This window comes from Zalophus californianus, chromosome 2 (genome assembly GCF_009762305.2).
Source record: "Zalophus californianus isolate mZalCal1 chromosome 2, mZalCal1.pri.v2, whole genome shotgun sequence".
NCBI lineage: Eukaryota > Metazoa > Chordata > Mammalia > Carnivora > Otariidae > Zalophus > Zalophus californianus.
This window is the reverse complement of record NC_045596.1, coordinates 3206909-3232299: the sequence shown is the minus strand read 5'-3', so window position 1 is coordinate 3232299 and position 25391 is coordinate 3206909. Positions and strand designations below refer to the sequence as shown.

Genomic DNA, 25391 nt, shown 5'->3' with positions numbered 1-25391 from the left:
CAGAGGCCGAGGCTCCCTGCCCTCCTGCCGTCCCATGAGCACACAGAAGATAGAGAGTAGACACAGAGAAGGGGCAGAAATGCCGCCCGGGGACTGAGCAGGGCAGGGGCCAAGGGAGGCTGTTCGTGGGGCCACCTCTTGTGACAGTCAGCACCCCCTCCCCAACCACACTCAGCTCTCTGGGGATCGTTCATGCTTCCCAGGACCTGGGCTTGACGCAGGAGCTCGGGGCCGTGTGTGGTTGGGTGAGAGGCAAAGGAGGCGGCAGGGGAGTGGGGGGGACGGGGATTCCAGGCCGAGTGGCTAGCAGGTGAGGCCCGGAGCGGGCAGGTGTGGGCCCCAGTGGGCTGCCGGGTGGGGTGGTTGGAGCGTGAGCAGCTGCAGGCCAGACCCAGGCGTCCCCCGGAGCCCAGACGGCGTACGGGGCCTTCCGTCCTGATGTCCTCCCTGTGGCCTCTGTGTGTGCCCCTCAGAGGACACCTGTCTAGCAGCAGGGGCCAGGCCGCATGGGTGGCCAGCCGTATTTCAAAGCTCATGCTCCATGATGGCGAGGTGCACCAAGACAGGCCCTCCTTCTGCGGGAGGAAGGAGCCCCACGGACCTTTCTAGAAAGCAAGGTGGGTGGGTATCCTTTGACCCCGTGACCACTCCCATAGGACTACATCCCCAAGAAGCCGCCCCGGGTGCCCACAACCCCTTGCCCCCCAACGACCAATAAACGCACTGACCGAGGATTTCGGCGCCCGCGCCGAGCAGGTGCTCCGCGGCCCTGAAAGCATGGTTCTGGAAAACGGTGGATGCAGGCGGTGACTCTGGGGGCCGAGTCAGACAAGCTGAGGGCACAACGCTGATGTGAGCCCCCACGATGCAAGCCCTGCGGCGTTGGCCCAGGTTCTCGAACCGTGCCGTGGCTTCCCTGCTCTGCCGTGCCTTGAGCCTCGGGGAGAGCAGCTCTCCCAGGGCAGCCGGCTTCCATCCAGGCTCAGCCGGGGGACAAGCGGCAGGCGGGAGGCAGCAGGGCGCCAGTGTTTCTCCACTGGCGAGCTCCGCTCTGGCCAGGGGACCCCAGGGCCCCGGAAATCCCCACATCCCACCCCCTGGCCCCTGGGGTGGCCGTGGCTCCCCGCTGCTGTGGCATTTCTGCGTCTCCCTCACCCACCAGTGGGACAGGTGCCGGCTTCGGTGACCGGTCTGAAACGCCTAGAGCAGTTTCTGTTTCTCAGCGGGACTGGTTTTCATTGATTTTGAAAGAAGCAGGGGCAGCAGGGAGGTCCTGTGAACCCTTCCCCAAGTTCCCCCAGGGACTGTGTCTCGTCTAATGGCAGCCCGACGCTGCAGCGGGCATCTGCCGCCAGCTCAGCGAGTGTGCACGGTCCCATCCTTTCAACCGTGTGTGGATTCACGGAGGCATGGCCGCAGTGAAGACAGCTCCCTGACGTGAGTCACACCCACTCGCTGCCCCGACCACCACAGCCACGAACCGGTGCTCGGTCCCCACGATGCCACCACCCCCGGAAGGTTCCATAAATGGCATCGTGCAGGACGTGCCGAGGCCGAGCTTCCTCCCTCCACCGCCTGCCCTGGGATCCAGGCCACTGTGCGTTATCACTGGTTTCTCCTCGCTTTGGACTGGGCGACACAGGTGCATGGCAGTGGTTCTAACCACTCGCCTCGCGCACTTGGTTGCTCCCAGGCTGTGGCTGTTAGGGAAAAAGCTGCTAGGAACAATTAACGTACAGGCTGTTGTGCGGACATGAGTCTTCGCTGCCCTGGGAGGCATGCCCAGGACCTCCACAGTTGGGTGCCGTGCTTACGGTTGTGCCAAATTGTGTCCTGACAGCGTCCTGACGGACAGACATGTCTAGAAGACGGACACAGGTGATCGCTAGCCTGGGTCAGCAGGGTCAACCGTGATTGCTCTTCCTTCCAGGCACATGTCCGTATCTTCCCGACTTTACGGAACTTTGTAAGACATAGTTTGTGATCGGAGAAAAAGTAAGTTCTGCAAGGATTATTTGATAAAATGAGAAAATTCTCATGAAATCATGTTTTTATTTTTTAAATTCTTTTAAAAAGACTTTATTCATTTAGAGAGAAGGGCACGGGCACGTGAGCAGGAGGAGAAGCGGAGGGAGAGAGAGAATCTCCAGCAGACTCTGTGCTGAGCGTGGAGCCTGACACGGGGCTCGATCCCCTGACCCTGAGATCATAACCTGAGCCGAAACCAAGAGTCGGATGCCTAACTGACTGAGCCACCCAGGTGCCCCCGAAATCATGCTTTTTAAAGTGAAGGTACTATAGGGTGTATCGGCACAATCTTAGGTATGTACCGTGAACACACACATCCTCAGGCACATGCGTGTGCACGCACGCATACCCACATACCCCAGGACTCACGACTGGAGGACAGTAACTGGGTCGTCCGTGGGGCGCCCCTGACTGCTGGGGTCAAGGTCCGTATTCGGTTCCAGGGGGCTGCGAATGTCTGCGAATGTCACTACGAATGTCTGAATGTCGGGATATCCAAATCAAGGTGTGGGTGGTGTTCCCTCCGGAGCTGCAGGGGGGCTCCTTCCCACCTCTTCCAGCTCCTGGGGCTCCAGGCACTCCCAGGTTCCTGGCTGCACCCCTCCATCTGGCCTCTGTGGTCACGTGGCCTCCACCTCCTTCTCTGTATGTCTTTGATAAGGACAATTGTCGTTGGATTTAGGGCCCACCCGGGGAATCCAGGATGAGCACACATTGAGGTCCTTCACTTAATCACATCTGCAAAGAAATATTTTATAAATACATTCACGTTCACAAGTTCTGGTAGTTAGGAGGTGCACAAATGCACAAACCACTCAACCTACACTGAGGGGATGACGTTAAAAAATTTCTGCGTGCTCTTTGCTACTTTCTGAATTATCTACAACGAGAATGGGTAGCTTTTATTATTAGATGCAATCAACAATGATCATGATAACGGGCTACCTAAAAGTAATAGTTATTTTTCCCCACTTGAAAGAGAGCCAGGAGCAGCACAGGAGAGACAGTGGACAAGCAGGTTGACTGACAGAAGGAGCTGGACCCCCTGGGTGCGCGGAGGTGCCTGAGAGCTGGGGGCTGGGTCGGAGTGAGGGTGACACCATCACACAGGCATGTCCTCAGCATGGGGGACGGGCCGGGGTCCTGTGGCCCCCGAGAGGACGGGCATAGGGGCGGTGCGGTGCGGCCGCTGGGGAGCAGCAGGTGGGAGGCCCTGCCTGTTGTTCACTGGGCGCCGGGCAGGCAGCACCGCGCAGACCCCTTGCCTGTCCCTCGGGACCTCAATGCGGAGGTCGGCGCCATCACCTCTACTTTACAGGTGAGGAAATGGCATCTCAGACAGTCGGATCGTTTGCTCAAGGCTCACAGCTGGTGCATGACGGGTGTGACTCGGACAGGGGCATGTGGTCTCCAGAGCACTTGAAAACACTTGGCTGAATGTAGACTGGAAATCATGCCCCTTTGTTGGTCCTGGCTGTATGCAGTGGTGCTCACTCAATGCTCCTGGACCCCGTCTCCCTGAGTGCAGGGCTCACGTCTGCTTGGTTCTGCGTGGCCAGCATTCACTCCCAAGGAGGAGGGACCCCAGAGCAGGGTGGGGTGGTGGCAACCCTCTGAGTCCAGGAGTCCATGCCCCACAGTGCAGCTCACTTGCTCTGTGATTCGGGCATGTTTCACGCTCTCCCTGGGCCTCAGTTTCTCCATCTGTACGATAGAGGCGGATGCTTCTCCTTTTTTTTTTTTTTAAGATTTTATTTATTTATTTGACAGAGAGAGAGAGACAGCAAGAGAGGGAACACAAGCAGGGGGAGTGGGAGGGGGAGAAGCAGGCTTCCCACGGAGCAGGGAGCCCGATGCGGGGCTCGATCCCAGGACCCTGGGACCATGACCTGAGCCGAAGGCAGACGCTTAACGACTGAGCCACCCAGGCGCCCCTGGGCGGATGCTTCTCAGGCCCTGCCAAGCTCTGCTGCTCTGGTCTGCAGCGGCAAATGGGAAAGTAAGTTTTCTTCCCCGAGGCTTGTTGGTGGCCCCAGCCTTCTGCCTTCTGCCTTCCGGGAGCCGGGGATCAGTGCTGAGCTCTGAGCGTCCCAGGCCCCCGCCTGCACCCAGCTGGAGGTGGTGAGCCCCCCTCCGCCCTCCGGAAAGAGTCTCAGGACTGCTAGTCTGGGAAGAACTCTCATCCTGGCCCTGGGGAGGGCCCTAGGGACCAAGACTGTCTGCCGGACAACAGGGTGCCTGCAGTGTAGACACTAACACGCCCACACAGCGCAACACTCACACGATGCGCACACATACACAGGTGCACACATGAACGCACGCACACTCATGCCTATGTGGACGCGCATACACACGCACACACGAGTGCACGCACGTGCACATTGCTCTAAAATAACTATGAGCATCTCTACCCTCCATATGTATCTATGCAGAGAAAGGCAACCAGTAAAGAAAAAATCACCCAGTGTCCCACCAGCCAGGCGCACCTCTTGGAGAATTTCCTTCCAGAACTTGATAGAAGGGACAGGCAGGCATCTATCCTTTCTAATTTTTACAGCCATCCTACAGCCCTCCGGGTGGTAACCTCTCCACCCCAGGAGGCCCTGGGACACCTTTCGTGTAGACTGCGGAGGAGGCTCTGCGCCCCGAGGGACGCTGCTTCCTCAGACAACCACCCCGGGCGGCATGCAAAGCATCCGGATTGCTCCACATCCTGAAAGCACCGTGGGAAGTGTCCATGGCTAAACATTTGTGTGAAACCTTGACTCTTTCCTCAGGATAAGCTCCTGGGAGCTGTGGGGCCACTGGTGAGCTGCCTGTCTTTGCAGGAGAATCTGTCCCTGTCTGTCTGTCTGTCCTGCTCTCCCTGCCGCTGCCCCGAAAGGTGCCCAGCACAGGGGCACACCCCAGAGCCGGCCATGGCCAGGGGTGAGCAGGCAGGGACCTTCCCTGAAGCCTCATGTGGTTTGGTTCAAGAGATCACATGGCTCTCCTTGCACGGTGCCCACACTGAGCCACTGCACATGACTCTCCTCGCATGGTGCCCACCCTGAACCACCACCACTTGTGTTTGAGGCAGGTGCAGGGCCCCAGGGTGTGAAGGGTGCTCTGCTGGGGAGCAGCCCCTGAGGGCTGTGTTCATGGAAACATGGGCTTACAGCTTCTTCCATCCAGTGGACTCTGGCTGCAGATGAACACAGAACATAGAACACAGCTCTGGGTGCCTGACAAAGTTGAGACCCTCCTGGTGTCACCCCTCCCAAGGAACACGTGAGGACATGGGGAGAACATGGTTGTCTACACACGAAGGAGGGAGGTCTCAGGAGAACCAACCTGCCCGCACCTGGATCCCAGACTTGCAGCCTCCAGAATGTGGGAGAAGAAATGTCTGACATTGAAGCCTTGCCTGTGATCGCAAAGTCTGAGGCCCCTCTGCGGTCTGTGGGCTTCCTGTCTTCCCTGTCTACACTGCCTCCCTGGGCAGCTTCTGCCAGTCCCATGGATTCAAACACCACCACTGCGCCCGGGATTCCTCGTGGCATGCCCTGCTCCAAAATGTCCCCAACCCCAGACCCACCTGCCGCCTGGGTGACTCGGCTCCTCCACCTGGATGCGCACAGGCTTCTGGAGCCGGACTCCTGAGCTTCGCACCTGAGCCCCAACGCGGCCCCTGCAGTCTCTCTCAGGAACGGCTGCTCGAGGCTTCCGGCGTTTGGGCACAGAATCTCGTGGTCAGCCTGGGCCCCGTGCATTCTCTGTCACCCCATGGCTTCAGAGCAGACCCAGAGCCCTACCACCTGTCAGACCCCGGGCCACTTCCACCTGCCCAAGCCCTGCCCCCTCTCTCCTGTGTTAGTGCAACCACCCTTACCTGGCCTCCTGGCCTCTGCCTCGACCTCCCTCCTACATAAAATGTCAGTCCCCTGCTCAGATCCCTCGGGGGCCCCCTGCTCCCACATGGCCCTGAGGCCCCTCTGACCCCACCACCTTCCTACTCCCATCTCATTCCAATAGCTGTCCCCTTGATTGCTGGGTTCCAGAGCACCCCAAACAACCCCCTGCCTCAGGGCCTTTGCACATGTTCTTCCTGCTGCCTGGCACCCTTCTCTTCACAAACCCACAGGACCCCCCTCCTTCACTTCCTTCAATTAGGGCTGAATGTCCCCATCCCAGTGAGGCATTCCTGGCTGCCTCAACATCCCGCTCAGCCGGCTCATGCCCCCCAGCGCCGTCAGAGCGCCAGACACCTGTTATGCTAACTCCTTCGTTCTCGGCCTCTTCCATTTGATGCCACCCCCACAGAGCAGGGACCTCGCTCTGCCCACTGCAGGTCTGTGATGTTTATTATTTATGGAACAAATAAATTGTATACCTTTGCCCTTAGAAATAATGTTGACACTCGTGATTTTGTAAGCAATGCATAATTACTTAGCCCGACTCGGTGATTGACCACCTTCACATCTGCCAGTCCTCCATACCACAACCTCCTGATGGTTCAACAGATGATGTGAATCCCCTTTGTTCATCTCTAAGGGGTCTTTCTCAGGGAGAGTAGAGGGGAACACGTTTTCTGAGCTCCCGACGATCTAAAAACACCTGCACGCTTCTTTCACAAACCAAGAGAAGCTTGATTGGAATGAAATTCTTGGGGGAGGTGATGCTTTTCCTTCAAAATTCTACACGTTGTCCTGTTGCCTGCCAAGATTTGGAACCACAGAGTCCCGGCCTACAGAGCCCTGGCCAAGCCTCACAGAGCAGGTCAGAGAAGATGACTGCAGAACCCTGGTGTGCAGAACCCCAGTGTGCAGAGCCCTGTGTGCAGAGCCTCCAACTGCGAAGTCCTGGCCCAGCCTCACAGAGCAGGTTAGGGAAGGTGACTGCAGAACCCTGGTGTGCAGAACCCCAGTGTACAGAGCCCTGTGTGCAGAGCCTCCAACTGTGAAGTCCTGGCCCAGCCTCACGGAGCAGGTTAGGGAAGGTGACTGCAGAAGCCCGGTGTGCAGAACCCCAGTGTGCAGAGCCCTGTGTGCAGAGCCTCCGACTGCGAAGTCCTGGCCCAGCCTCACAGAGGAGGTCAGAGAAAGTGACTGCAGAACTCCTGTGTGCAGAGCCCCAGTGTGTAGTGACCCACCTGCAAAGCCCTGGCCCAGCCTCACAGAGCAGGTCAGAGAAGGTGTGTGCACAGCAGAGAATTATTTACAAAGCAGCATATGCCACGCTTTTGGCTGCTGGGCATCTGTGCACATTCGAGCTTCCTATGAAAACAAACCCCTGTGTTTCCACCTGACAAGATGACATGAAGAGGAAATGTGAAAGCCGTCCCCAAAATGAAAGGTAGCCTACGGAGTGGAAGAAGATATTTTCCAACCACTTATCTGGTAAGACTTTATATCCAACAAAGAAAAGGAACTCATACAACTTCCAAAGAAGACATAAAAATGACCAAATGGGCACGTGAAAAGATGCTCAACATCATTCTTCATCAGGAAGTACAAGTCAAAACCACACTGAGCTCTGACCTCACACCTGTCAGAATGGCTCCTATCAAAGACAAGAAGCAGCAGGTGCTGGGAGGATGCGGAGGGAAGCGCCCCTCGAGCCCCGTGGGCGGGAATGCAAGCTGGCACGGCCACTCTGGAGAACAGGATGGGGGCTCCTCAGAAAACGAAAACTAGAGCTGCTCTACGATCCCAGTCCTGGGTATAGATGCAAAGGGTGGGCAAACAGGATCCGGAGGAATCGCGTGTGCCCCTTATGTTCACGGCAGCGTCTTCTCAACAGCCGACACATGGACACACCCCAAGTGCCCACCAAGGGAGGGGTGGCCGAAGAAGATGAGGTGCGTGCAGACAGCGGGTATTCTTCAGCCGTGAGAAAGAACAAAATCCTGCCGCTCGCAACAACACGGATGGGCCTGGGGGGCGTCAGGCAGACTGAAGTGAGTCAGACACTGACGAAAACTGCGTGCTCTCACTCCCATGCGGGATCTGAAACAGCCGAGCTCCCAGAAACAGACGCCAGAGCAGAGGTGGCCGGGGCTGGAGTTGGGGGGTGTGGAGATGCTGGTTGCAGGACAGGGACCTTGGCTAGGAGATGAATGGTGGCTAAGGATGACAGCACAGTCCCACACATGTGCAAGCTCCAGAGGGCAGATCGGAAACGTCCTCACCACAAAAACATGAAAGGAGCAGTGACTCTGAGGCATGAGGGAGGCGGGAGTCCCCACCCGCTCCTCCTGCACGTCCTCACCTCTGGGACAGCCACCCAGTCCCCCAGGAGCGAGGAGACACAGACCCTGCGCCCTGGGCTTCGGTCTCGGCTTGGTCCTGTGGCCTCAGGGGAGATAGGTGGCAGGGCGTGAGTCCCCAGGCCTCCAGACACATCCTCCGAGTTAGCTTCAGCAAAATACGGATTCGGGTTCACTGACCGTGGGCCAGTTTTCGGGCCCTGCTGCGGCAGCCGGGAAAATGCAGGTGATGTTGCCACCCGTCTGCAAAGAAGAGCGGAAAGTGCATCCTAGGGGGACAGTTGCAAGAGCGAGGCCTGGAGACAGGAGGAGACGGAAATGTCTGCGCAGGGAGCCCGTTGAGGCTGGGAATAGAGACGGGGGTGGTGGGGGGAGCCTCGCACAGGCCCACCGGCAGGGGTGCATCAGGGGTGCGTCAGGGGACGTGTCCCAGGGGTGAGGTCACCGAGGCTGGCTGTGGCGGGGGAGGGCAGGGGTGGAAGTGCCGCATCTGCACAAAGCCACAGCTGGGCTGGGGGGGGCACACGGCCGGGCGACCTGGGGCAGGGAACCGAGGCAGCCGGCGGCTGAACCCTCCTGCCCGCAGTGCAGGATAATTACAGGGCCGCTGCCGCACGCTGGCTGAGAACATGCCACGGGCTCCTTCCTTCATGGGCCGCCTCCTGTGACATGCCTGGAGGGGTTTTCAGGGAGCACATCCACGTGGGAGGAGTGGAGGCTGAAGGGGCATCGTGCCGGCAACCCCAAGGGCCACAGAGGCTCTGCGCCCACGGTGGACACTGTCCTCTCCCGGTTCCGGCCTCCCCATCCCTTACCCACAGCCAGTGCCAAGCTTATGGACACACAGCTCGCTCGCCAGCCCCACGGTGGCCCCATCACACTTAGAATCAAATCCAAGCCCCCCACCAGGGCCTGGCATCCTTGGTCTGAGCCCACCCACTTTTCCCTGCGTGTCTCCCGCCTACACTCCAGCCACAGAGTCACCCTCGGCTGCTCCCTCCTGGCCAGTCCCTAAGTCCCCATTCCCAGGGGTGGGACATTCCAGATACTCTGAGGGCTGGCAGCTGGAGCAGTGCACTCTGGCTGGGCCTGGGAAGAGAACCCCACTCTGGACCTACATCCCGTCCAGGGCAGCACCTCTCTCCGTCTCTGTAAGCCTCGAATGCAGAGCGGATGGTGAGCCAGCCTCCTCTGTGGTGGCCACAGCCGCAGAAAGGCCGGACGTTTCCTGGTCTCCTAGCTCCTTCCTGGGCTGGGTTCCAGCCTGACCTCAGGCTCTCAGGCCAGGCACTCAATTTGTCTCACCCCATCTTGCTTGGGTTCCCCTGAAGCAGAGCTGAGTCTGACTTTGGTCATTGTGCTGTGAATCTGTAAGGGGACATGCCTGCCAAGGAATTTAGGAGTAAAGGGACAATGTGTCTACAACTCACCCTCAAACAGTTCAGAAGAAAATGTGCGTGAGGGAGAGAGGCAGAAACACTGGGGGAATCTGGGGCAGGTGTATGGTATTCTTGGGATTATTCTTACAACTTTTTTTCAAGTCTATAATAATCTCCAAATAAGAACCTCATACACGTGGAAGAAGGTGGCATCACCGGGGAGAAATGCAGTGGGAGAAGGGTCTTAGCTCGGAGCTGGGGACCCCTGCTTGGTGGTTGGGGTGAGGGGGGGACGTCCCCAGGCAGGTGAGTACAGCAAGACCCTTACCTCACGCCACACACAGAAATGACCCAGAAGGGGTCACAGACCCAAAAGGAAGAGCTAAAGCCAAAAGCTCTTAGGAGAAAATGCAGGAGTAAGTCTTTATGACCTTGGGTTAGACGAGGCCTTCTCAGATATGACACCAAAAAGCACAGGCAACAAACACAGAAACAGACACATTGGACTTCATCAAAATTAGACTCTTGTGCTTCAAAGGACACCAGTTAACAGACTGCCCTAAGAATGGGAGAAAAATATTTGCAAATCATATATTTGCTGAAGGGGCTTTTATCCAGAATATACCAGTAACTCTTGCAACTCAATATTTTTAAAAAGACAACCCAACTGAAGGATGGGCAAAGGATTGGAACAGATGTTTCTCCAAGGAAGACATGCAAATGGCCAAAGAGCACATGGAAACATGTTCCATGTCATTGGTAATCAGGGAAATGCAAATCGAAGCCACAAAGAGTTGCCACTTCATATGTATTAGAACGACTGTATTAACTTTTTTAAGGGTGGAAATAACAAGAGTTGGCAAGGATGCAGAGAAACGGGAGTCTCATAGGTCCGCTGCTGGTGGGAAGGTAAGACTCTGCAGTCACCTCGGCTGACAGTATATCGGTTCCTCCAACGGTTGAACTCAGAGGCACCACGTGGCCCAGCAATTCCGCTCCTAGGTCTGTGCTCCGGAGAACTGTGAGCCTACATCCACATACAGCTTGTACATACATGTTCCTAGCATTTTTCATAATAGCTGAAAAATGGAAACCACCCAAACGTTCACCAATGGACGGTTGGGTAAACGGCGTGGTGCGTCTGTGCAGTGGGATGTTACTCAGCTGTAGAAAGAGACAAAGCACTGACAGGTGCCACCGTGTGGATGAGCCTTGAAAACATCACACTGAGTGGAAGAAGCCAGTCACAGAAGGCCACCTCTGTAGGATTCCATTTGCACGAAATGTCTGGATTGGGCAGATGTATACAGACAGAAAGCACATTATTGGTTTCTGGGGCTGGGAGAAGGGGGAAAGGAGAGTGACTGCTAACGGGTATAGGGTTTGCTTGGGGGCGACACAAAACGTTCTAAAATGAATTGTGGTGATGGTCGCACATCTCTGTGAATTTACTAAAAACCATGGAATCATATGCTTTGTCGGGTGGATTGTATGGCATGTGAATTATATGTCAGTGAAGCTGTTAATCGTTTTCAGAACTGAGTGGGGGGTCAGTTGTTGCAGACTGAGATTTTGGAAGTGCAGTCCTTTCTGGGGATGCCAGCACCGGACGTGGAGCCAGAACCAAGGAGGGATGGAGAAGGAAGTCCCTGCAGTGAGGGTCCTGAGGACAGGGACCCCGGATGTGCGGGCCAGGACTTGCGCGGGCAGGGACGTGGGTCAGGGGTGGATGAGAGCCAAAGGGCGAGCGGATGGGGGAAGGGCAGAGACCATCTTCCAGGAAGGTGGGCGGAGTGGGGTGCATCTGCCCTCAGAAGGGCAGCACTCAGGCTGAGAGCGGTAGGGGGCCTCGGTTCTCTACCGCCTGGTCAGCTGGTCCCCTGTCAGCTGCCGGGAGAGGAGCAGGGCACAAGAGGGTGGGAGCCAAGTGTGTCCCCCTTAAGGAGGAGAGACTGGGCTCTGATAGTCACACGGCAAGATGTGGCAGAGCCTGAGCACTCGGGGTCACGGAGCTGGCTCATGGTGATGTCGTGTGCTCCCCCCGAGCACCAGGCATCAGCCATGCCCAGGCTTCCCACCTGCAGCCAGATGCTCCCCGGTTCCAGATGTCCAGGGAGGCCAGGCTCTGGGCTCCAGGCACAGGTGCAGCGCCGGGGAGGGGCTGCCTGGAGAAAGGAACCCCACAGGCTCTGTGTGAAACACACCGGCGTTCAAATCCCAGCCCTGGGAGAGCCACTTCACTGCTCTTAGCCTCAGGTCCTCACCTGTAAAGTGGGGACCTTGTGTGGGCATAAAGGACACAGTGCCCAGCACGTTACGGGCGCTCTATAAACAGTAGGTGCATAATCCCCACCCCTAGGCTGAGCGCTCCTCATCTATGTTTACTGTCGGGGTCTGGCTGAGCATGGCCTCTGTACAACAATCTAAGCTGCAGGTAACCACAGGAAACCCAACCCTGCTGCTCTCAACATCATAGGAGTTTACTGGCTTAATCCACTAAGAACAGAGTACAGCTTCAGGCATGGCATGATCCAGGCTCCAGACCTGCTTGTTTTCTCTCCTTCTCTCAGTTCCACTTTTCGTGTGGCTTCATTGCAAGGCAGACACACCCCTCAAGGTCATCAGACGCTCCTGATTCTTGCACCCAAGGAAAGAAAAAGACTGGGCTGGAGGAAAAAAATGTCTCTTCCCCATAGCGCCAGCAAACGAGTCCTTACATGGAATTGACTCTCATTGGTTATAGGACCCACCCCTGAACCAATCACCGTGGAAGGGGGCGGGACATGCCGATGGGCTGGGCCTATCAGAGCGTACCCTCAAATGTTGCTCGGTTCAGTTCCACCTGAGCTTCAAGATGAAGGCCGTGAAACTTGGTGCCTGTTGATTGGAAAAATGGGGGTCAGTTCCAGGAAGACAGCGGGATCTGTGTCCAGAGCCTGACACCGATGCAGGGTGGGCACTGGGAGGTCTGCCCAGGGTCCAGCCTGAGAGGCCCGGGGTCGCTGTGGGAGCCGAGCCTGGCAGGGGCCGCGTGGGGTATGGGGCGCTGCCGACAGAGGGGATGCTGGAGGAACGAAGCAGGTGGGCTGTGCTGGTGGGTGTGTGAGAGGGGCTCCCCTCCCCGAAGGTGTGCAAGCCCATTGGGACCACACCTGGTGGGCTTCTAGCTCTGGCTTCTTGTGACCGTGTGACCCCAGCCTCCAACTGGACACCATCACGTTCCCAGCCCACACCACCCCCAAACCAAGGCCCGCTGTGTGACATTGGGCGAGTCACTTCACCTCTCTGAACCTCAGTGTTCCTCCCTGTGATGTGGGGGTGGTAAGAGATCCTCCATAGGGACACATGAGGACCAAAACTACAGGGCACACGGTAGGTGCCCAGACAGGGCTTGGCGCTGGGACCGTTGGGGGAGGGCAGGCCTGGGGACACCTGTGTCGCGTCACAGCGTGAAGGCTTTGAGGGGCGCCCCCGATGGCCGTCAGCGCCCTCCTCACCCTCAGATCTGAGGCACAGCAGGTCCCTGGGACCCTGAGGACACAGCTCAGGGGACCCGAAGAGCAGCTTGGCCCAGGGGCAAGGAGAAAGGGGCTCCAGACCCCTGCCCACCATTCCTGACAAGCTGGCCCATGCTTAACACCTCTGGATGGCCAGAGCGATGTTTTGGGGGCATCGACCAGCCCCCCAGCTCCTATGAGGATGAGGCCTCAGGGACTGAAGGACCGGCCTCTCCTCTGAGCTGTGCCACCAGCTGAGTGGGTGGGGCTGGCCATCCCGAGACGGAGCAGACAGCACATGCCCTCCCAGGAGAGGGGTGAGGTCCAACTCCTCCCATCGGGGATAGGGTGGGGTGTGGCGATTTCCAAGAAGAGCCCAGGCTGCAAACAGTCAAAGCTGAGAATTGTTGTCTTAAAAAAGAGACCAAGCCCCTGCTGTCCAGGCAGTCCTGAGCTCAAAATTTCAATCAGCCAGACCCCTCCGCTGCCCGCCTTGTGTCTGCTCTCCTGACTGAGCCTCCCCATCAGCTAGTCCCAAACCAGCTTTTGCATAGGAGGCACAAGTCCCGCTGCCTGGGTTCTAATCCTGATTCTGTGGCTCGCTTGCTGTGTGACCTTGGGCAAGTCACTGACCCTCTCTGTGCCCTGCTTTCTAAATGTGTGAAATGGGCATGTCAGTAATAGCAGCTTCTTTGGAGGATCCGGTCAGGGTTTGTGCTGTCACGTGGTAGAGGCTCAGTCAAGGTGACCTTTTGTCCATGAGCCTGGTTGTCTTAGCAACCCATCTGCCCTTCCTGGGTCTCGGTTATGTAGTGCTGAGAACAGAACATGGACTTTGGGGTCAGATCCAACTGTTTTCTAGTCCTGAGTCCATCCAGTGGCTTAGGGGCCTTGGGAAAGCCACTCAAACTTTCCTAGCTCAGTTTCCTGCATCCACGAAATGGGTATAACCAGCACCCCTTCTGGCGTTGTTCCCAGAATTTAAGGAAACGCCCCGAGAGAGGGCAGAGCTGGGTGAGCCACTCAACCACCCCGACTGCAGTGGGGCCCCTCCCCTTCTCCAGGCCTCATCCCCACTCTTGCTGGGCCATGGCCCTACCTCCCCCGACTCACTCCCCCTGTGCCCTTAGGTTACCCCACGCTCACTCAGCCCTCACCCCGTGTTGATTTTCTGTGCCGTGTCACAAATGGTCACAAACCCAGTGGCTTAAAACAACACCCATTTAGTGTCTCACTGTCTCCTTGGGTCAAGGGGTAGCACATTTTGGCCAGTCCTCATGCAGAGTGTCACAGGGGGCCAGCCAGTGGCACCCCTGACTGGAGGTTCAGTGAAGGAGTTGTCTTCAGGTCCTTTGGGGTGTTGGCAGAATTCACTTCCTTGTGGGTGTAGGACTGAGGTTCCTATTTCCTTGCTGACTGTCAGCTGGGGGCTGCTCAGCTCTGAGACGTCGCCCTGGATGCTTGTATCACAGCCCCCTTCATGCACCCCTCACACTTCCATGCTCTGTACACTTCAAGTCTCTGACTTCAGGAAGGGACTAGTCTTTTTTAAGGGCTCACCTGATTAAGTCAGGCCCACCCACACTCAAGGGGAAAGGAATTATGTGTGGTGTGCATACCGGGGGGGGGCAGGAATCTTGGGGGACATCCTAGCACCCTGCCTGCCTCCTCCTTTGGCCCTTGGGAGCCCCAGGAGGAAGGCTCCTCCTTCTCACCCTCCAGTAGATAGGAAACTGGGGCCCCAGGTCACACAGCAAATGCCTAGAGAAGAAACAACTGGGGGCCGGCCTCAGATGTGTACAGCCTTCTTCTGTAGATGAGGGGACTGATGTATTCTCTATAGCCTTCTGGGGTCTAGCAGAGTCCAAACGTGAGAGTTACAGAAGCAGAATTTAACTCAAAGGAAGAACATTCTAGCAACTGAAGGGATTAAGTTGATGGGCAGTGAGCTCCCTGTCATCAGAGGTCTATGAGCAGAGGCCGGCTAGCCCGTCAGGAAGCCTGTGAAGAGGATGCCCAGGTCTGCTGGTGCCATTCACTGTGTGGCTTCTTCCAGCTCAGTCTCTGAGACACACCTTCCTGCCATATCGTCCTGCTGGAAAATGCGGAGCCCAGTAGGTGATCAGTGCTAGCCAGGAGGCAGCTCCCGACTCCGTTGGCTCCGTGACTGGGTCTGGGATGGACGTGAGAGCCACCAGGGCCAATAAGATGTGCTGAGACTTTTGCCAGACTGCTGGAGAAAGCCGCCCTAAAGGGGGGGCGCCTGGTTCTGCTGTGTCCAAGGTCACACTGGGAGCACAGTCCACACAGGCCGGAGGACGTCGGGAGTCCCTGGATCAGGCCACACCTGATGCTAGCTCACTGTGCACCAGTCAGGAAGGTAAGCTCCCTGTTGCTGAGGCCGGTTTGAGCTGGGCTTTCTGTCACTTGCCCCGAAGGACCTGGCCCTGAGGCACCGTCTTGCATCTGGATACCTACAGCAGCCCCTAGGGGTCCCCCGCCTTCTGTGCACCCCCTTCCAGCCAGCCCAAGCCTTCGTGTAGTCAGCACGAGCTGTCTTCAGAACAGTTGACCACGTCTGCTGGAGAGAAGTCTGCCCTCCTTCACCTGGCTGGGCCCGTTTGCACCCCTGCACCATGTCCCTGGGCTCTCTGACTTCTGCTCTGCCCGGCGAACCCTTCTCTAGCTGTCAGAGCACCTCTAGAACGCCACCCACGCGGGAAGGCGCTCTGTTCCCCTGGGCCCTGGAGCGGCCCCCGCCGGGAGCCCGGGCTCCCTTCTGTCCCAGCATCATACAGGTGTTGTGGTGTGGCCCCAGGCATGTGCTCTGGAGCCAGCCTGGGTCCAAATCTTGGCTCTTCCTCAGGCAGGCTGTGTGACCTTGACCACGGTACCCCACCTCTCTGTGCCCTGGCTGCTGCACCTGCCAAAGGGGATCCTAATGGCGCCAATGTCACAGGGTCCCCAGGGGCAGTAATGAGTGCCGGCCGCTGCTGCCCTTGCCCCCTCCCCCATCGAGGCCAGGGGGCCCCGCGTGGCACAGGAAGAGGAAGGAAGCCGGGCAGGGGTGAGGAGGGAAGTCTCCCCCTCAGAGGGACTCACGGCCTCCAAGTGTGGTGAATGCCAAGGGGAGGGGCCTGCAGACAGATATGGCCCGCGTCACTGCCCCTCACACCCCACCCTCTGAGTCACCCACTGATGTGGGCTGATGAGTCTTATCGCAGGCCAAGGTGTGGCCAGGGATGGTCTTTGAGGTCCCCAAGTGACATCAGCCATGACCTCATCCGATGGGAAGCCCAGGGCCTGGACAAGGGTCAGGTGACAAGGTAGAGGCTGCCAGGAGTTCGGACAGCTCGGCCTGAGGACCAGGGCCCAGCGCCGCCATCCGGCTCCCTGCAGAGGTGGAGGTGCGGGATGGCGGTGCCCAGGGAGAGGCAGCCCAAGTCCGGCCCGGGTGCACTCAATTCCATTCTGATCAGTGTAGGTAACATTGTCCGACGCCCAGTGTGCACCAGCCCTGGGGAAATGAGACCCTGTCCCCTCTCGGCAAGGGGCTGCCATCTGGAGCTGGATCAGACATGACCTAGATGGTGGTCAGATAATAACCCGGAGCAAGGGCACCGTTCACAGCCAGAGACCCCACCCACAGGCACAGGACCTGGAGCCCCACAGAAAGTATCCCTTTGCCCCAGAGTGTCAGGGTGTCCCCCAGCAGGCGCTCCTCATGAGCGCACAGATGAGGCAGGGTATGGGATAGGATGCCCTCTGCTGTGGCCGTGCCGGGTCCCCTCCCTCACCCATGCTGACATGGGCTACGTTTTGTTAGAGGCTGCCACGGCAGTTACACGGTTCTGAGGGCCTTCAGTCCCCACAGATCCTCTCCCCTCTTCTAGAACCTTCTGGCCCTGCTGTGTTGTATGCCCCATGTCACGTGGGCTGAGCCCAGCCCATTCACCGAACAAAGGTTCATGGAGCTCTTCCCCTGTGATTGTGTTTTCTGGGGAGGCCCAGCGTGAGGCAGGCGTGCTCATGAGTGAGCGGCTGAGGCGGCTCTCACCCACTTCAGCATCTCAGCCCCTGCTCCCGAATTAGCTTCCGGGACTTTCTGCCAAGCTCGGGCACTACAGCCGAAGCAGTCGCCTCCCCACCCACAACCCCACCGGGAAATCCAGTTCACAGTTGCTGACTGATGGAACTTCTTGTGGAAGCCCCAGGCCATCTTGTCCCTGGTCCCACCAAGGAGTATTTTATGGGGAATCCCATAGGGCTCACTGCCAGGACACTGGCCACATCTTCTTTCTGAGGCTCTCTGGGGAACCCTTCTTCCCTCCTGATGGTGAGAGAAGAGAGGCTGCTTGTTCTCATCACATGGACATCATGTTTCCCTCCTTGCCCTGGTGACTAGGAAGCTCAGAGCCACGTTTATGGGCACGGGCTAAAAAATATCATCTCATGGTAAGAGTTTGTATATCAACTTCACCTCTGGCTTTCCATTACTTTTCTACCCCTCTTTTTTGTTTTGTTTTGTTTTGCTCTGTTCTCTTTTATCTGTTGTTTGTAAAGAGCCTTAAACATGGGGGTGGGGGTAAGGGGGAGTAAATATACATGACTGAATGATAAATTTATGCAGACAAAATAGCCTCCCAGCACTCGGGGGAGATGTCGGAGGCGGGGGCGGCCAGAGCATAGCAGAGAGGGCCCGGTGGGGTGCCCCGGGGCGCCAGCCCAGAAGCCTGGACTGAGGACAAGGTGCCTCCCATCCCGCGTAGGTCCTGATGGCAGCAGAGCCTCCGCCCCTCGCCAAAGCGCCCCCCTTCAAGGAACGCACACCCACAGGTGAGCAGGGCTCCGGGAGAGATTCAGATCCCGGGAAGGGGTTCCAACGCCGTCGGATGCTCGTGGGGGTGTCCCTGTCTGCGGAGCGGGAGGCAGGAAGGAGCAGGAGCGGCAGGGGGCGCTGCTCCCACGGTCTCCCCAGCAGCTGCCCCTGACATCAGGAAATGGACATCCCTGTGAGCCCGCAGAGCACTCTGCCCGCCCCCCCCCCCGCCCCAGCCCTGCTCACTGCAGCCTCCCGGAGCCCAGCCACGTCAGGGGAGAACAGAGACGACCCCAGGGGCCACACCCCGGCTTCCAAGCACGGGAGGGAAGCTTGTATGCGTCCTTTCGCTCTGGGCCTCAGTTTCCCCATCCGTACAAGGAATGGATATCCCCTTAGCCAGGCGGTTGTAGAGGTCATAGGTGGCCATTGGGGGCAGTGTGGTCTCGAGGGAAGAGCTTGGACCTGACTGGCAGAAAGGCCCAGGGCTGAGTCCCAGCCTGCCTGCCACACGCTGTGACCTTCCCCTTCTGCAGCCTCCCCATAAGGATCCTAATAGCCGCGTCCTCGGCGCCATGAATATTGAGTCAAATGATGTATGCAGGGCCCCCCGGGGCCCAGAAGCAACAGTCGCTGTCACTCATAAGTGACAGAGGAGTGACAGAGGCTCGTATGGCTCCCGTCTGCAGCAGCTGCCAGCCCTGGAGCCTCTCTGGAGACTCAGTTTCCCCATCTGTAGACAAAGGGGTGAGAAGAAATGAGCTCCTGGCCCTGCCTGTGGTCTCTGTTCTTCTGGGCACCATAGCATCCAGGCACGCAGAAGCACTGCCCTGAGGGGTGACAGCACATTTCCAGGCCACCCTAGCCGCTGCGGGCCCCCCAAGTATCCCTTCTGCTCAGCACCGCCTGGAAGTCTTGGCTGGTGCCCCTGCCACTGGCCAGATGTTATTTAACATGCTCACCAAGAAGCCCGTGTGTATCATGGACTGATTTGTTGTTCTATACCTTTAATGCCCGTATTCCAGTAGCCCTTCTAACGCTGTGCAGTCTGTTTTATGCATTTAAAAAAAGCATCATGCTGCGAGCCAGCCTTCCCAGACTTCACAGGGTGAGGATCCGCAGGGCCAGCGTTTGCACACGTGCGTTTTCTCCTGTCCAGTGAGTCGCCACTCTGATTTGCTTCTGCTTCCGCAGCCTCTGACCAGGCGGTGACCAGCTCCTGGTGTGTCCTCTGCCAGACCCCAGTCCCATTGCTGCATAGCCCACCCCTTCCCTGGGGTCCTCCCACCAATCCTGGGAGGGAGCAAAGTGCTCTTCATTGCCCTTCTGGGCAGGGGGAAACTGAGGCACAGAGCCGTAGCCAACTCCCAGGGTCACAGAGCAGGGAGAGCTGGGACTGGAAGCCCAGACAGAACTGTCAGACACGGCAGACAGACTGTCACATCCTCCAAGCTGTAAAGAGTGAGAAGTCAGGCACAAGGCGGGCGCTTCCTGAAGGTCTGTCCCAGGTGGAGGTGGGGAGCCAGGAGGGGTGACATCTGCCCTTCCAGCGCTGGAGCTGGGGGAGGGGGCGTGCTGGGGAGGAGGAGCCGGGAGATCTGACCTGTCCATGTCCCCGGGGACAGGAGGAGCGCAGGTCCTTGGAACCCGGGGCACGGACAGGACTGGCACAGGGGCTCTGGGAGGGCCCGAGGCCTGTGCCTAGCGGACCCCTCCGCCCCGCGGACCCCTCGGCTCCGCCCCTCGGGCCCCACCAGCTGACCCATACCCCGCCTTTCCCAGACCAGGCAGGCCGGGGGCCTGGTGGGTCCAGGCCCGGAAGGCCGGGCGGGGGCCGGCGGGGGCTGGCGGGGGCCGGGGCGGGGCTGGCCCAGGGGCCGGACCGCCCCTTCCAGCGAGGGCGGGCCGCGCGCGCGCGCGCCTTTAAATGCGGCGGGGCTCCCAGGCGCGCCGAGTGTCGGCCCAGAAGGAGCTGGCTCCTCTCCGGTCCGCGCGCCCCGCCCGGCGTGCCCCTGTGGCCCCGCGGCCCGCCCGCCTGAGCCGCCGGCGCATGTGGCCGCGCGCCCGTCCCCGTCCCCTCCGCAGGCGGCCGCCGCCCGGCCCCGGCACGGCCTCGGCGTCCCCGCTGGTCCCCGGCCGGTCCCCCGCGCTGCCGCCCGGCCCCGGCCCCGCCGCTATGCCGGCGCGCGCTCTGCTCCTGGCCGCGCTGGCCGCGCTGACGCTGGCCCGAGAGCCCCCGGCGGCGTCGTGTCCCGCGCGCTGCGACGTGTCGCGGTGCCCGAGCCCCCGCTGCCCCGGCGGCTACGTGCCCGACCTCTGCAACTGCTGCCTGGTGTGCGCCGCCAGCGAGGGCGAGCCGTGCGGCCGCCCCCTCGACTCGCCGTGCGGGGAGAGCCTGGAGTGCGCGCGCGGCGTGTGCCGCTGCCGCGGGGAGCACGCTGTGTGCGGCACCGACGGGCACACCTACGCCAACGTGTGCGCGCTGCAGGCGGCCAGCCGGCGCGCGCTGGAGCTCTCGGGGACACCCGTGCGCCAGCTGCAGAAGGGCGCCTGCCCATCGGGTAAGCGCTCGGCCCGGGCGACGGGCGCGGGGTGTGAGGGAAGGCGCCTCCGGGGGAAACTGAGGCGCAGAGCTGGGGAGGAGCCTCGAGGTCCGCACTGGTTGGGCACAATGGGCAGAAACCATCTAATCCGACCCCTGGCCTTCCGGGTGGGGAAATCGAGGCCCAAAGTCACAGAAGTAGTTAAGAGTGAAACCCTGTGCCCTCCTGACCACCCTAGGGGTTTGGTCTGGCTCTCTGCTTCCCTGTCTCTCTCTGACCTCATCAGAACGTACCTTTCCTGTGTATCATTTCTGCTGGTCCCATATTCTTGCTCTGTGCGGGTGCTGGGTGGAGAGCGGTCTTTCCTGGCCTTAAATCTAACCCAGAGCGGATGTTCTCTTCAGCGACATCCAGTGTTTCCTTTCTTTTTAGCTGCACTTAGAGTTCACGTCTCTAGAGGGCTGTTTGGGAATGGTGAGCCAGCATGTGGGGTCTCTGAGTGGCTTGGGGCCTCCTGGGACAGGCTGCTGAATCAGGGACCTCCTTTGTCCCTTCCAACCCTAGGACAGCCTCCCCCCACCCAGAGCTGGCCCAGAACTGCTTCTTGCCACACAGCTTGACCCTGTGCATGGAAGAAAATGCTAGAAAACCCTGCCGCCCCTTCATCTGTTTAGGGCACCTCTTAGGAAGTTGGTTCAGTAGGTACTTGTGGTTGCCATGTGCTTGGGGCTGAGCCCCAAGTTCGCAGAGATGAGTCGAGCCCTGTGTATGCCCTCAGTTTCCAGCTGCTGGGGGGAGACGCTGACCACCGGGCCCGGCTTTGCGGGCCCTGGGAGCACCGTGGGGCGTCCAGCTGCCTGGGGTGCCAAGAAGCCTTCAGGGATAAGGAGGGTCTCAACTGAACCCCTCGGATGAGGGGGGACAGGTTCTCCAGGTAGTGGTAGGGAGCGGTTCTTTGAGAAGAGGGGAGAGCGTGAGCCACCACGTGGAGGGCACGGAGCCAGGAGCAGCTGGTGGGGAGTGGGATGCATGGGGTGGGGGGTGCAGCACCCGCGGCTGGGCAGGCTGGTGGGGATGGGGGACGAGTGGCCATAAGCGTCCTGCCATTGGCTTAGATTTCATCCTGCAGGCCAGACTTCCCCCAGTTGTGTCTGGTATTCTGAAAATAAGTGTCTCATGGCCCAAAAAGTTTGGGAACATAAACACTGTCCGTGCAGTGGTGATTCACACTACCTTGGAGTCTATCAGAAGTTCTGAGAGAACCTACAGTGAGAAAAAAACAAACAAACACACACACACAAAATCATAAAACCCAGGGTTTTCCAAGAGAATTTCAGCAGAGAGCTCTTCTTTCCTGGCAGAACACGTATGCACTCCTCCTGGCACCCTGGGGTTCTGGGGAGCCCAGTCTGGGAAGATTGTGTAGGATTAAATATTATTTGGGGGGGCAGTGAAGGGCTCTAAGGGAGGCGAGGGCCAGAGTGTCAGACTTGTGTTTAGATCATGCCCAGGAGAGTGAGGGATGAGGGCGCTGGGCCCTGCGGAGCGTCTGAGATGGGCGTTGGCATTGAATGCGCCACCATGGCTACACCTCCCAGGTGGCCCTCTGCCCCAGGGCTTGGCCCTGGGGGGCCACCTCGGGCCGTGTCGGTGGCTCCAAGAGACCGCAGGCTCAGGGCGAGGCGCGCCTGCCCACTACAGCTTGGTTGTGTCCATGGGGCCCTCCAACCCTGACTCCCCCATGTGGGGGATCCTATTAGAATAAGTTTCCAGGACCGGGGGGGGGGGGGTCCTAAGCATTTCGAAACCCTCATTTCTTGAGGACGGAGTCCACATTTGTAAAGTACCTTGTCTGTGTGTCCAGCTGGCCCAGGGCTGGCGACAAGGGAACCATGATGGTCATTCCCCGTCTGTGCCCTGGAGAAACTCGACAGCTGGGGAGACACGTGGGAGGGTGAGAAGACAGGAGGAGCCTGACCCCAGACAGGTGCAGAGGTCACTCCGCAGGCAGGAAGGGCATGATGGGAGGAGGGGCTGCCAGTGTGGAGGTCACGGGCTGGGGCTCTAAGGCTACTGACCCTCATTTCCTCTTCTGTAACGTGGGTAGGGCTGGCAGGGACCGATGAGCCAGGGTGTGTGGGCACGTGCCCCCTACTGAGCCCTCAGTAGACCACTTATTAGTTCACAGGTGACTGTCCCTGTTAGGACCACCACCGTGTCTGGTTTATGTGGCCAGGTCAGCTTCTGTGCTGAGCTGTGGAAGGTGAGTTGGAGCTCTCCCTGCAAGAGATGGGCCGAACAGGAGGGACCGGAGCAAAGCAGAGGCAGAAGGAGCGACCTCACAGGCCCAGAAGGCCACGGGCCTGACCCAGCCAGAGCCGCAGGGGCAAGGAACCCGTGAGGGAGCCGGGGCTTTAAACAGGGGGGTGGGGAGGCCTCAGTGCTGCTGGGAGGGCGCTCGGGGCTGGGGTCGGTGCCCACTGTGCACGTTATGGTCTGTGTGGCCCCGCCCTCGCTCCTGGGCCCTGTGCCATCAGCGTCGCCCCATGCACAGGGACCGTGGACATCCAGGTTTCTGCCAGTTACACTTGCTAAACCCAGTCCTTACAGAATACTTGCTGCGCTGGGTGAGGTCTCTTGCTCGCGCTGTTTATCTGCCTCTGCCAATCTGGCCCTTTGTACAGCCCAGATGCGCTCAGGGAGGCAGGGGGCAGTCAAGTGATTGGTCTGAGGTCCCTTGGCCAGGAAGTGACCGAGCCAGGCCAGGACCCCCGCTCTGGCTGGCTTTAAAAGCGGCACTGTCATGGGGCGCAGACTTTCTTCTGCCGGTGGGGGACAGCAGGGTCCCCGAGGTCTGGAGTCCGGGTCCGGCCGGGGTGTCCGGCTCCACGGGGCTCAGCCTTCATTGAGTGTCACTGACAGCGTCCACTCCACCCCCGCCCTCCCGAGGGCCCGTCCCGAGGTCACTGGGTGATGTCCACTTGTAGCGGCCGGCAAGGTGCCGCCCATCCTGGGCTTCTCCGCACAGAATTCCCGCCGGCTCCACCCTCAACTGCATCTGCCTTCAGATGTCCAGGCGCTGATGACTCGGGTCCAGTCCCCAGTGCCCGGTTTGTCCTCTGCTGGCCTGGTCCTCAGCCACACATGTTTGTCATGTCACCTTCCCCTGGCTCCTTACTGCCACCCGCAGGCAAGTGTCCTCAGCTCCACCTGGGACCCGCCCCCGAGCCTCCCTTGGTCCTCCTTGCCCCAGCACCGCTGGCCTGCACGGCCCCACCTCCATCTCCCTCCCGTCACTTCTCCACGCAGCGACCACGAGAACCTGGATGAACCCATTCTGCCCATCCCCAGCAGGAACCCCTGAGCAGCTCCCCAGCACTGATTGACCCACGAGGCCATGTGCCGTCTGGCCCCGCCCGCCCCGCAGTGCCACCTCATCCTCTGTGCTCCTGCCTGCCCTTCTGCTCCCCACCTCAGGGCCCTTGCACATGCTGGGCCTGCAGCCCCAGGTGCCCGTTCCCTCACCTTCACGGAGCCACGTCCTCCTCTGTCTGGGCCTAGATGTCCCACCACCCCTGAGCCACCTTCCCTGACCACCACACCAAGACAACCCCTTCTTCAGCCTCATGAGCACACCGCGGGGTCCCTGCAGACCCTCCCTTCACCGGTGTGACCAGGCTTCTCTGCAGTATCTCCATCTCACCGGCTCTGAGCCCTTGATTCCCTGCCAGGCCCACTGCAGCACCCGGTGCACAGTAGGAACTGTGGAATGAACGGATCATCTGTTCAATAGGTGAATCCCCTATGACCCTCCGATCCTCCTTGCATACCCCCAGTGAAGGGGGCTCACTACCTTCCGGGAGCCTTGCATATCCCCATCTCCCCTGGCAGCAGGGGGACTGCATGGTGTGGAGAAGTGTCTGTCAGTGGGATAGTGAACACGGAGATGAACGTGCTCAGCATGTCTATAGGGAGAGGAGGCTTCCTTGTTCACCTAAGCAGAGCCCCGTGACCCTCAAAGCCTCCCTGTCCACGACTCAGACAAATAGGTCTATGCGCACACAATTAATTCAAGACTTAGAGCCTGAGGGCAATTTACAACGTGGCATTTGATAATCTGCGTGGATTGTGCAAACCCAGCACAGGTTCTGACGGCGTCTCTCCCGGTTTTATCTGTTTAAGAGCTTTGCCCGGTGTTTGAGTTCTAATTGCCTTCGTGGCTTCCTGCGTCCGTCTTGGATGGAATTCAGCCCCGGGGACCAGGCAGGATGACGCCTCCCGCCCTTCTGCCCCCACCCCTTGCCCTCACGCTGGACAGCGGAGCCCAGCTGCAGCCTCTGGCGCTTCTGAGCCAGGAGCCCCGTCAGAGGGGAGCAGAGACCTGGGTACTGAGCAGCTGTGCTTTGTGACCAGGGGCCCAGGGAGCACCCCACCTTCTGTGCTCCTGCTGTCGGCCTGGAGGTGTGGCAGGGGTCCCACAGCAAGCCCTGGGGTCTGCCTGCTCAGGCTTCTCCCCTTGCCCTGCACCTCCACACAGCGGCCCGAGAGGGTGTCGTAAGACTTGGATCTCCCTGCCCGAAGCCCAGCCGTCAAGACCAAGCAAGCACAGACTTCTGATGCCGCCTGGCCTCGCCTTCCTGCCCGGCTTCATCACCGTCAGCAGATCCCTACGAAACCCCTGCTCCTGTCTCGTGAGGGACAGAAGACTCCGCGTGGAACCCAGCTGAGGGAGACACCACCGCCAGAATGGGGAAAGGGGTAGATCAGGAAGGGCGTCCTGCAGGAGGTAGCATACAGACAGCCATTGAGGGGTGGGCACAAAGAGCACCTGTGCAGAGAAGGATGGCGGGAAATGCTGTGAGGGTGACCCATCGTCAG

The 25391-nt window shown here is 59.1% G+C and overlaps 1 protein-coding gene across 4 annotated transcripts in view; it reads left to right on the top strand.

The window, feature by feature from the left end:
* The first annotated feature begins 19941 nt into the window (after positions 1–19941).
* HTRA3 (HtrA serine peptidase 3) overlaps positions 19942–25391 on the top strand; it is a 32448-nt gene continuing 26998 nt past the window's right edge. For 2 of the 4 annotated variants that reach the window (XR_003520970.2, XM_027599930.2), the window contains exon 1: positions 19942–20531. Coding sequence is in view for 3 of the 4 variants with exons in the window: in XM_027599930.2 (XP_027455731.2) it covers positions 20021–20531 (511 nt within the window). In the remaining variant the exon portion in view is untranslated. The remainder of the gene's footprint in view (positions 20532–25391) is intronic. The other 2 variants (XM_027599929.2, XM_027599931.2) reach the window with 2 other exon arrangements.